We start from the raw sequence: 13,192 nt of genomic DNA on the forward strand, positions 1-13,192 counted from the left end.
GCCTTACTGCTGCATCTTCCATCATTCTTAAAAGAAGAGCCAGTTTCTTAGTGCTTGCAGAAGAAGAAAGCATTAAATAATAAAGCAGTGTGCTCAAGTGTTTTAAGTGAGGGGACAGGACAGAGGATCTGCTGAAAATCTTGGGAATCTTTTCTTTGAAGAATTTTTCCTCTTGACAACACCTCTTGCACAGCCATAAGCAAACCCTGAAATCTCAGTAGATAAGTAGATATCGAGCTAATATTATTGAAAAGGAGTGGAATCTAATGTTCTCCTGAAAGAAGAAACTAGGACAATGGAAGCTGTTGCTGAAATCAACTAGGTAGCTCCCAGAAGTAGCACAACCACTTGGAAAGCAGGAAAACAATCATTTAGTACCCAAGAAAGAACATCTCCAAAGCAAGCAAAAATGCTTCTGTGAGCACCATCATGCGTCTGGAAGACAACTGAGTTTTCTGTCACTTTGTGTGGCCTCCGGCCACTGACTCTCAAAACACAATCAGGGAACTAGGGCTGGTGCAAAAGGCCATGGGATTTGCTCTTTCACGACAGATCAGATCAAGTCCCTGACTTCTGACTCTTCCAACCGAGGCAACTAAATAAAAAAACACCAGTTTTGAAGGCCTGACTACAGTTTACTCCCTAAAACTGTAAGCCACTGCCTTGGCCAAACGCCGATTTTTCTCATTAATCATTACTAGAAAAGCATCCTATCTTCTTTCAACTTACAACAAATTGTTTCCATCTCCACTGTATGGGCACAAACATTTACACACAGTAAAAGCAGAGAAATTGATTTAAAACTAGCTTGACAAAATATTGCAACTGGATAAGTTCCCAATCTAGCTCACCCCATAGCTGCAAGAACATGTTTGCTGGGGCACAGGAGAGCTCATGAGCAGGACTACTTCCCTAGGCGGGATGTACACCCATCAACCATGGGATGTACACCCATCACAAAAAAAAAATCTAAAGGACTCAATATTTATCAGGTTTCTGAATAAGACTTAGTAAGGATTGTCAAAAAAAAGGCAGAGACAGAATTAAGCTTTTGCCACATTCAGTTTATTTCACAAATCTTTTTGTGCACATAAATGTAAAAACAGTTTTCTAATTCAGCTCTTGTTAAGCAATGTCTTAAATTTTCTCAAATGAATGGGATGCTTCAAGACACTTATGGATTCATAATCATTAAGCACAAAAATCTTTTTCCCTGTTTAGCTGGCCTGCTTTCCACTCACATCTTTTATGCCTCATCTGTATATCTCCCTCTCTACAGTTTTTGCTAGAAGCTATACTTTATTACATGCTTTTGCATTTACGTAGTGTCACCATCAACAGTATCCCATAGTTTCTTTTTCTCCCAGTTCCCTATTTTCTTTCCCTCCCAGAAGGAGGGCTTTTCGTATGCTAGGATCACTTTTTACCTGACTGCAGTCTTTCAGCATTTCCCACTATTTTAAACCACATTTCCTCTTTACTTCCACTATAAAAATTAATACCAAAGATGCCACTTGCACCACAGCTCATAGGACACAGTTAGCAGGATAAATTCAGCTTAATCCCCAGCTCTCTATTTGAACTCAAAAGAACAAATACAGTAGCCATGGAGACTATGGCAATGCGTAGCATTCGACAAACTTGTGGTCCTGCAGGGTTCTGATTTTAAGTAAAATAAGGCCTTAAATGAATGCACAGGATCCACTGACCACACTTACACAACTGCACTGTCCATCTTTCTTACCTCACCCTACCTGAGAGAATATCAAGGATCCAAAGCCCACCTCGCCCCACTAGTCAATGCCTATAACCGGCTGTTCCAGTTACTTCCTAGACCTGGAAGCATGAGAGGTGTTTTTTTACATTTACAGAAACTTGCTTTTGTTTGTTCCATAATTCTAAATGGAAGTGCCACTTCAGGCAAATGAGATAATTTGTGGTATATGTGCCTAGTATCCACACTGACAGTCAAGCACTGGAGCCTTCTACACTTAAAACAGTGGAAATTAGTCAGCAAATTAGCAGGGATGTCATTGCTTTAGTTAGCCTCTAGCCAGGAGAGTAACTTCTAGAAAATAACTGCTAAACAGTTTTGACCATTAATATATTTTTAAAAGCAAGCTTTCTGTCTGTTAGTCTTTAATATATTGTTTGCCTCTTGCCAATGTTAGCACTACGGAACTCTACTATTCAGCCTTCCTGGCTTCCCAAATACATGCAACGTATCCCAAATACTTAGCTCTTCATTACACACAAGTGTCTGGCACAGCCTTCACACTCACCTGCCTACTGTTTACACGATTCAAAGACGTTCACACGCAAAATGAGAAATGATATCTTGGCTTACCCCTCCTCCTAATATTGTCCTATAATAGGCAAATCCTTATTGCTCCCCACTTCTCTCTTTCCTCCTCCTCTCTTCTTTCCTGCTTGCCTATCAGTGCAAACAGCATCTTTGCTCATCAACCAGGTCCGACTAGCAAATGCCATGGACCACCTGGCCTGACAAAGCAGTATTCACAATAAAGGAGACAACACTTAAGTTATCTAAAAGAATATCAAAACTATCTTCTGAATTACTCAGGGTGCACTACCCAAAAACAACCCATGATGAGATCTGCTTGAGCAGGGGCCAGGAAAGCCCCAGCCCTCCCGCTACCAGGCAATCCTGTCCCTCTGGGATCCCACACGGTGCTGACTCGGCTTATTCAGAGCACAGAGAAGTAACCACAGGGAACTGAGGGAGGCGGGCAGAGAGACGTTTGGTGCTGGTGAGCAAGTTCAGCTGGTTTTGCACACAGCAAGAGCTGGCACAGTAGCACCAGTTGGTGTGAGGGAAGCATGCCTGCGCAGAAAGCAGGACGGCACCATCCCTGTTCTTCCAAGTCAGCCTTGGTTGAGTTAAATCATATCATGCAGCTCCAAAGCAAACACATCTGGAGGGGAAAAGTAAGGGAAAGTAGTAGAGAACAGCAGCAATGTAAAATGGTCAGCCTTGCTCACCATTCACCCAGCCGAGCAGAAAGATTTGCACAGACCTGTGCTGAACCACATCACACTACGGCTTCATCTGGAGCATCTTTGTGCTTGGGCAAACAGGCCACGACGGGAACAGAGCCCCGGGCAGCTCTCCATGGGGGAAGCGCTTACAGGTGGACAGGGCCCTGCAAGGCTCTAGGGAGGCAGCCATCAGGTGGAGAAGACTGCACGCTGCACCAGGAGAATACCCAAGTAACACGGCTCGGGGAGGAGGGAAGGCAGGAAGACAAAAATCCCTGACAAGATGTGGTGCAGATTTTCCCAGCAGACAACCCAAATGAATATTCAGAGCGGATGTTCAGGCTAAATACTAACATCAGTGGGTTTATCATTTCTTCATCCATGCCTTTTCTAAAAGCTTGTAACTGGTTGCTTAGATTCTGTAGTAGCTATAATACTCTCAACTTATATCCCTAATATAAACTGTTCCCAACTTTTCATAGCCCTGTATCTTGCCTTACTGCATGCATGCCAGACAGCACGCTTACTTGAAAAAAAATTAGGGAATAGAGGATTTGTCTCAAAAAAACTCTCAGTCTCTTACATCTTTTATTTCATTCCATGCATCTCTTCTTGGTTTCTTCTTGTTCTTATTCTGCTAAACAAATGTAGACAGAAACATTGACACACACAGAATGATTTGGAATCCCTCCCAACAGGAGATTGGGAGGGAAGGAAATTCCACATAGACTTTTCAATCTGTTCTGTTGAAGGGATCATTAAAGAGCCTATCATCAAGTGTATTTTATAGCAAGCAGCACCACTTTCTCTTTGACATCTATTTTGCACAGATTCAGCTAAACCTGGTGACTTGGGAGTTCCGTTTCCCTGATACACGTTATCCAGCCATCAGGGAAAGAAACATCACGAGGGATTAGCCGAGGAATCCAAGACCTCATGACCCCAGAAAGAGGCAGACTACAGAAACATTCAAAAAAACCCTTTACATACCATTCTTCCCCGTATATTCCCCGTATTTTTAAGGATGAAATCAGAGCTTAATGGCAATGCTGACTTGTTAATAAGAACAAGCTACACAAATTGGCATCTGCTACTCTTCCCCCCGCTTCCCTCTTCTCCATCATCTCTGGCAATTTTTGAGATTTATCTACAGAAGCCCTTAGTCTCTGGACTACCTTTTAAAGACAGGTTTCAAAACATTCCTCCTCTTTATACTTATTGCAGGGCTTCCTTCCCTTTCCCCTCCACTCCCCATCCTTGCCAAAGAAGCTTATTTTGAGGACACCTTACTTATTTTAGGCCTTAACATCTTCTATGGAATGCTCAAACAACTAAAATGGAAAAAAAAAAAAAAAAGCTAAAAAAGAGGGAGCAGGAAGTTCCTATTGCTGATCATCTTCCTTTCTTCTAGGAACAATAGGTACTTGCCCCTTTCTCCAGATACTTCTCTGGAATAGAGATTCAGAAGTGAGCGCAGAGTAACCCTCTGGCTTTACACCTCTCTGCACAGCTAAGGTCAGTGTAAGAATGAACCACATGAGCAGGAACATACTGTGTGTCTCTCTGAAGGTCTGGATTCTGCCTCCTGCTCCCCCTCTCCAAACACACACTGCTACCCAATCTTTCCTAGGACATCTAATTTGCAAGCAACCATTTGCCAGAATCCCACTATTGCCGCACTCGATATCTCAGTGCCCCTTCAGGCATTGCTGGTTAGAGGCTCTTCAGACTCGGACACTGCATCTCAGGCCTCACTACCAGCCCCTTCCCAAGCGGCCTGGCAGCCTCTCAGCAGCTTGCTAAGGAGAAAAGGGGATGTTACTGGTTTAATGGCAATCTCTGCCTATTCTGCCATTCACCAAGGCATCTGAGGACTGCCTCTCCTTTATCCTCGCTGACAACTGTCTGCAATTTCTTTTAGTTCCCACTGAACGTATGTTGTTCTTCATCCATACAGCTTCCCATGAAGCGAAAAGTCCTGGGAAGAGCCTTGCCTTTCCATCTCTTTGGGAGGCTACAGTGTTCTTCCCCTTCCTCAGGATCACCATCACCTGGAACCAAGCCACGACACAGACATGCAGGTCTGTGACCAAACAAGCAAGGAAAGCAGCAGCCCTCACCCTTCTACCAAGGGCCCATCTTGCCGATAGCTGCTACTCATGCACTAGCTCTTCTCTGGACAACCACAGCCCTAAAAGCCACAATGATTTTACTAAAGATGGCAGCAGCCAGAACTGTGCAACCCAAATGTATTTCTGCATGTTTGTATTTTTAAAACTCAAGAATGTCCAAAGAGTTGGGCAAGTCTGCAGGCCTTCAAGATTTCAGAAGGAATCTAAGTCCTCCACAACATATGTTGCAAAATATATATATACACACACACACACATTTATATAATATATATAAAGCAAACAAACAACCCCTCCCCCCAAAAAAGTACCTAAGTTTCTCACTCTGAGGTTTCAAAAGTCACATTTAGCATAGAGGAAATAGGGTACCCAGATTATCACTTCCTAGGTTTAGGTTTTAAAATTGCCAATAAATTTTGCCATTGTCTTTTATTCAGAACTTTAAAAAGATTCACCAGCTGAAAAGGAACCAAAAATAGGCCTCCTTGTTATCACAAGTAATCAAGTGCTTTTTATGAAGCATTTACACCGGATAATGACCAAGCGCCTGAACTAAGAATAGAGGTCAGGTACTTTTAGATGGTACAATATAAATTCAACAAACTCTCAGCTAGAAAAAAAAAAGATTACTGCCTACTATTAAGTAAAATATTTTCCCTTCATATGATATTAATTTTAAATTAATATGTTTGCCTGAAGTGACAATATTATTGGGAAATTATATTGAAAAATAAGGGTTTTATTATTCACTCCTCCTCCTCCCTTTTCGCAGTTTAACTGTCAAATTTCAAAACAAGATGTCACTTTCCACAGATGTTACTTGCATTTTATAAAATTTTGAAAACAGGAGTCCTTCATAAAGAGTTCTACATATATATACACAGACTATTCACCGATTCACCACGATATGGCCCATTAGTTTCACATATATGCCTTTTTTTTTTAAATAAGCTGTTTGCTTCATCCATTTGATTAATTCAAGCGTCAAATTAAATGAGAGTTTTTTCCAAGTGAAAATAATTCCACATAGAATTTTACTTCCCTGCAACACACACTATAACAAAGTGTATAAGAATCTCAATAACAAGCATTAGGTACTCAAAAAGCCAAATGACATTTGAGTTCACAATACACATGCATTTGGCTTCTTTGCTCTGCCATATAATTGATACAATTTAGTTAGAATTTGCATCTTTAAGGAATAAAGATTTCCACATTTGCAGTTCAATAAGCATACAGCAATTAGCCAATATATTGCAGTATGGGTCTACTAATATAGTTTGGAAATAGATAACATTAAATATAATGGATTATGAATATTAAAGGTTACTGCACTGGGTAACTAACTTGCATATGGTGATAAATTGACATTGAATCAGTTGTTCCAGATCTTGGCAGGTGTAAGAACACACATGCTTCCCTGCTCAAAAAGGGATTTTGTAGCACAGAGCTATTCACTAAATCACCAGCGTCAGCCAGTGAAGCCGGGTCATCCATCTCCCGCTCCTAGGAGCGGGCAATGCATTGAGTTCCCCACAAAACACCACACACCCGCCCTGCCATGGTAGGGAGGGAGCCCCATTTTGCAGGATTCAGTAAAATATACACAGAAGAACATGATTCTTAGAGCTTCTACTATTTTTTCTACTTGACACCTAAGGTATATGTTAAATTAATACAAAAACAAAACAAGTAAACAAGACATCACACACACATCTCTTGCAGACAGAGATTTTTAAGATAACTACCTAAAGCAGCCTGTTTTTCCAAGCATTTTTAATGCCACTGCTATATCTTGTAAACATCAATGTCCTAGACGCAATTGCTTTTATGATTTAAAAAGCAAAAGTTATGCTCTTTTAGATAATAAAAATTCCAAATATAAAAGTCTGCTGTCTTTTCCTTTTGCATAAAATTGCCTATTAATTTTTCTATTCTCCAAGAAGACCTTTTCCAGAGACTCCGCTAAATTTTGAAGAAATATTCTGCCATAAGCAAGACTATACCTACATAAGACCACTTTAATACAACAGTTAAAGAGCTGCATCCTTATATCCACATGAGAGAAGAAAATGCAAGTGCTTTAAGCCAAACATCTAGAATTAACAAGAACTAAAGTTTGCTCTCATTTTTAGTTACCACATATTGCAGTTACACAGTGTCACTCTCAGGGATCACAACAGAAACTACTCTTGCTCATCTTAAAAAAACAAACAAAACCTTTTCAAAACACCTTTCAGCATAGCAACATCAGTCACTAAAAAATAAATTTTTTTTTCCATACAGATAAAACACTTTTTTTCAACTTGAAGGACAGGAAAAAAAACCCCTTCACTCTCACTTCACAGAAGTACTTCCCAATAAATTTGGGGTATTAGAAATGCTTTTAAAGTATACATGAAAATCAGTTGACCTAATGTGAAAAATCAGTTGACCCAAATTATGTTGCATTAATTATTAAAATCATTGTTTGAGCAGGCTAAGAGAGAAGCTGGCCCTTGCACAGAACCAGCAGGGCTCCGTGCAGCAAGCAGCAGCTTCCAGAGAGAAGCAAGGCCGTGCCAGCACCCAGCTTACCTGTGTCCTGCCGGGACACGTCCTGGGTCTCCAGGCTCACAGCAGGGCAGCCGAGCGGCCAGCACTGAGATGGACCGACCCCATTCTCAGAAAGCCACCCTGTTCAGCTGCCTCCTTGGGCACAAACAGATGGGCTCCCACCTGAGAACACTCACCCAGCCCAACCCCACAGCTGGGGCACATTGAGATCAGCACTGAGGAGGGGCCTGACCCTTCAAGAGGGGCTGGTAATGCCTAAGCAGGCACAGCTGGACAAGCCAGGCTGCTGAAGAGAAACATTCCTTACTCGGCATCTAAATACACCATTTCATAAGCTTCAAGATAGATATTCTCAGATTTAATTTTTTTTTTTTTTTTAGTTTATTTCTAAGTTTATTTGAAGCAATGTTAGAAAAGTTATTGTTAAAATGCTGGTATATAAAAACAGCTTTCAACAACAGATTCAATGCTCTCCTACTTGAAAAGACAAAAGGAAAAAAAAAAAGGCTAAATCAACTTTAAAACAGAGACACTCCTACATACAGACTGATGATCATATATTCTGCTATCACCCAGTTAAAGAGAGCAGCACATCCATTCAAAGGTGGCCCAGGATTAAGTTAGTTCTCATAAAGACCACGCTTTCAACTATGTATTTGGGTAAGAGAAATCCAAACCAAGAGACACTGACGTGTCTTCTCATCCTCGCTCTGTGAGGGGGATAAATAGACCCTCAAACTACTGGACTAGACTACAAAAGTAGGCATTCCCTCTCCGCCCCCCCCTCCCCCCAAAAAAGTGTATAATACTGAATAATTAATCTCTTCCTTTATAGATTTTTAACTTCTGTGATTCTATTTCTTTAAAAAAATCAAAACATAGCAAGCAAAATAAATCATATGTAAAAGAGTCTGCCTTACCCATGAGATTCCAGTTGTTTATTTTTTTTCTACACTACATTTTAAAAAAACAAAACAAAAAATATATCCAGGACTTTCTTCCTCTTTAACTACATAACAGGCAAAGGTCCCTATTCAGCCTTTCCAGTTTATAACAGGGAAATAGATAATGGTATGGATCACAATGAATAAACACACACCATCCTAACGGTATCAAAAATCTGAAATAGGTATTTTTGTGAAGGCTGGGTGCTATAAATGGCAGAGAAGGAGACCTCTGGATCAACTCAACGTTGCGACAGCTCTACACTCAGGGAAGATGAGGGCGGATGCTGCTCGCACTCTAGAACATTCTCCTCCTAATGGAAGTGCAGGACTCGTGTAGTCCTACCGCTGACTTGCCTGACTACGCTGTGGAAGAAAACCGAGCTGCCTGGGAACAGCGACTGTCTCAAATCCATATGTGAAAGTTGAGTGTCCCCTACAATGTAGTTTTTGGGATAATTTGACAACAAGTCCTTGTAAAGTTAAGGCCAATCCTTAGCTTTCCCTTACACCTCGGTGAAAAAGTTTACCACAATCTCTAATGCATTTCCAAACTATGAGTAACATCATCACTGAGAAAGGATCTTGCAAATGGAAGACTTTAAGTGAAGAGGAAAGTTGGGAGAGTTACTCATACAGCAAAAGAGGGGCAAACAAATTGCCAACCCAAGAACCAACAGCATACTTGATTGCAAACAGGCTGACCAGCCAATAATGACATCCTAGATAATTTGTTAGCCGAGATTTTTAAAGAGGACTTTTACAAAACATGCACATCAGCGAACTTCAGACTTACTCAGGACCTGTTCTCACTTGGAAGTTCACAAAGAGAGCACTCTGACTATCCAAGAATGCTTGCCTCCAGTTAATAAATTGAGATATAATGGATACGTGTTGTGTTATCTTGATAGACTAAACAGGCTCGTGCATCTAAAGACATTGATATAATCTTTCACATCACAATAGTAAGAAATCTGAAGTCCAACAAGGTCTGAGCTTTGGCATTCAGAAATCTTTGACTGCTTTGCTGCATATTCCATAGCAGTAACCGACATTCAAAAGGTTTCAATTTTTACTTAAAGGCAGAGGGAAAAAAAAAAGGGGGAAGAATAAGGTAGCTGACAGTGAGGGTGACAGAGCACTGGGACAGGCTGCCGGGAGAGGTTGTGGAATCTGCTTCTCTGGAGATCTTCAAACCCTGCTTGGACGCAGCCCTGTGCCACGTGCTCTAGGTGACCCTGTTTGTGCAGGGCGTTGGACTAGATGACCTCTAAAGGTCCCTTCCAACCTTAATGATTCTATGATTCTCTGAGAAATCAATCATTAGCAAAGGACTTCATTTGGCCAAAACTTCTTACTCTCTTACACTGCAAAAGTTTCATGCAGGAAAAGCTGTTTCACCAACTTTAAGACAACACTGAATGTGAGTAGGCCAAAAAATGAGTCTGAGATTGCTTTCTGTAAAACGAATTAAAAAGATACAAGAGGTGGAGCAAAGACAGCAAATGCTGCTTGCCTCTGGTGATGGTTCTTTCAGACCCCTCTAAGAGAAGAGGAATACAAAATACTGTTCTATTAAGGAGCCCAAGCTCTGGCAAATTTCTATCAGGAATAAGCTAAAAAAAAAATCTAATCATCCTCTTGCCACTGACACTTCAGTGTAACAAAACATGAAGTTTTAACCCAACATACTAGATTTTCACTAAACACAAAAAGAGAGGTTATTTAAAAAAAAAAAAAAAAAAAAAAGGAAGAAAGAGAAGGGGATTGGTGAGGAAAAAGCACAAAGCAAAATAAGAGACAGAACCAGTCCAAGAGAGCCTCATAAGTCTCTCTGAAGAGTTCTAGAGAAGACTTTTCTCAAAATGAAATGGTCTAAGATTTTTGGAAATGGTAACAGCAGCAAGGGTAGTGTTACGGCTTGCTTACTTAACTGCTATTCCCAAAACTGATCTCAAAACCTCAAACGCTATTTGACCCCCTTATTCCCTCACCTAAAAAGAAAGGTCACGGATTATGACTTCTACCAATGTCACATCAGTGAAGGACGGGCTAGCGCTGATCCCTCCCTGGCCACTGCACTCGCTCCTTGCTTTCCTTTCCTCGCCAACTGCAGCGTTACAAAACTCGGTACTAATGGGTTCAGGTTCAGTCTCCTGATGGTACCTGATTAACAAACATCCTGTGAAAGATTTCCCAACCACAACATGTTTGGGTGGGAAGGAAGGTAAAAAAAGAAAGGAGAGGGAGAAGAGGCAGAGGAGAAAAATTCCATACAAATATCAGTATTTTACTTAAGATTGCACCGGTGAACACTACAGAAAGAGAGAATGCACGTGGATACACTGCAAATTTTAGCAGAAAATTAGACACTTCTCCATCTCTGCTTTCATCTACCCCACAATTGTGTTTAGTGTTTAATAAGGAAGACACCTGGATTACTAAATGTCAAAACTTAGGTCACTGTCCACCTAGCATTCTCCAATCAAAGAAATCTCCCCATCAGCCACATGAGGATCGCTTTAAAGTATGTTTAAGCACGGAGACAATCTCATGACAGAATGACACTGAAGACTTACTAGTAGTCCACATGTCTGCAGTACATGTCAGTAGTAGAAGAAAGAAAACTGAATTTTGGTACTTAAGTCAGGAGTATTTTTCAGCTAAACACTTCACTAAACACCGGGCCTGAATACAGTATTTTCATGCTTGCATTCCTTTCACATGCTACAAAATGTCTTAAAATGCTTATGCACAAAGACTTGGTCTTCTGTCCATGAACTAGCGAGATTTTCTATTTGCATAAGACATAATGCTCTAGTTTACAATCATTTTCACAGTTGATTAATCTGTTATTGTTTATATTTCTTCATATTTCTGTAAATAAGTTTAACGCTACGACTTTCTGAATAGACTCAAAGCTAACCAGGAATGACATCTGCAAGTACTTTACAGATTTGAGGAAGACAGCTCTTTCACTGCGAGACAATATTCTAATTATGGGCCTCATTCTTCTCATTGACTCTAAACTAAAAGACTTTCACAGGTTGAATATAAGAGATGATAACAAGTATGCTCAAAAAAGAAAAAAAAGGGGCACTGCATTTTGCATAATTTTGTGTTTAAACACAAATATCACTTTGGTACGAAATAGTAAACAAACTCTTATTTTTTCCCCACTTTTCTAATCTGCTGTAGCTGTCTTAATTTGCTACACTGACAAAAAAAAATCCGTTCATTTTTAAGTAGGAAACTGTAGCAATATATACACAAATGTGAAGGTCCACTATAAACAAAACCAATTACAATAAGTTATTTTTTAAAAAGTACCTGAAAACAGTGAAATCTAATACTATTCACCTCATATTACCAATATACTCCTGAGCAATCCTCAGTCTATACAAGAGACAAAGCCAACAATCCCCCAAATACCTTATCAACTCTGTCATTAAGAAAGAACTTACTTTCATTCCACATTAAAAGAATTTTACAATAAAACTAAATTCCCTCTGAATACCACCACGAATGATATTTTCTAAGCCGAGTATATAGAGTCCAATAAGAATATGAAAGTATATGCCTACATTGACATGTCCATATGCATCAATTGTTAAAAAATATAGTTATGATCATAACTATAAGAAATAAAGAAGAAATGTTAAATTATCTAATTTCTGATTACTGAATTTGTCTCAATGATTAAACCTAGAAAATGGTGCTTATACTAAACCTTCCTCTTTCTACACTTATTCTTTCATCAATTAGCCAAGAAAAAAAAAATAATTCATTTTTATAAGGAAAAAAAATACCCGAAGGCTGAACTCTAAGTTTACTGTCTTTCCAAAGCTGTAAACACTAGAGAAACAACTAAGGCGTAGTCAAAACTGCCAAAGTGAAAATATTCTTTTCCAAGGGCTAAAGGACCAGCCAAACAGAAGGAGCTTGACCAAAGATACGTTTAAGGAACACATTCACACAGAACTGATACCGTGCCCATGAACGTACCGCTGGCTGCACAAAAAGGGCTACTGGCACCACGAGAAACCTCAGTGGCCTCTATCATATTGGAAGGGAAAATTTTGCACGTGTTTTTAGCTTGCAGATCAAAATAATGGCATTAAGGGAAAAGGCTGATATTTTTCTGTTGCTTCAAGGCTTCTCCTTTCCAAAAATAAAAACAGGAGAGGCCACACTCGGAATGGAATTGGAATCTATGACCGAAATGTGTAGATGTTCCACAGAATCACGGAATGGTTGGGGTTGGATGGGACCTCTCGAGATCATCTAGTCCAACCCCCTCGCCAGTCCAGCCTACCACTGCTTAACAGTGGCATAGCCCAGCATATGAACCTGCATATTCTGAACGAGGGAATTCAGGCTTTGAGCGACGGGACCACCCCGATATCCGCGGTACCGATTCTGGGGACACCCGCACCAGATTTCTACAGCTTGCTGATGGGCAGAGAACAACAGCCCCGCGCGGGCAGTCGCGAGAAGCGCGCGGGGCGCCTCCCGCCAGCTCCGCGGGGCCGCTTGAACTTCAGCGCCCCGCCGGGCGCCGCC

General features: G+C 40.6%; 1 protein-coding gene across 1 annotated transcript in view; it reads right to left on the bottom strand.

The window, feature by feature from the left end:
- LOC112957970 (gephyrin-like) overlaps positions 1-8,609 on the bottom strand; it is a gene marked incomplete at its 3' end in the record, with an annotated part of 201,292 nt that extends 192,683 nt beyond the window's left edge. Inside the window, exons 1-2 of the mRNA XM_026051762.1 lie at positions 8,606-8,609; positions 7,707-7,805 (exon numbers count right to left, since the gene is read on the bottom strand). Of these exons, the coding sequence (XP_025907547.1) occupies positions 7,707-7,805; positions 8,606-8,609 (103 nt within the window). The remainder of the gene's footprint in view (positions 1-7,706; positions 7,806-8,605) is intronic.
- Positions 8,610-13,192: the final 4,583 nt, after the last annotated feature.

Source organism: Nothoprocta perdicaria, unplaced genomic scaffold, assembly GCF_003342845.1.
Source record: "Nothoprocta perdicaria isolate Ctin4 unplaced genomic scaffold, notPer1 scaffold_8, whole genome shotgun sequence".
Classification (NCBI taxonomy): Eukaryota; Metazoa; Chordata; class Aves; order Tinamiformes; family Tinamidae; genus Nothoprocta; species Nothoprocta perdicaria.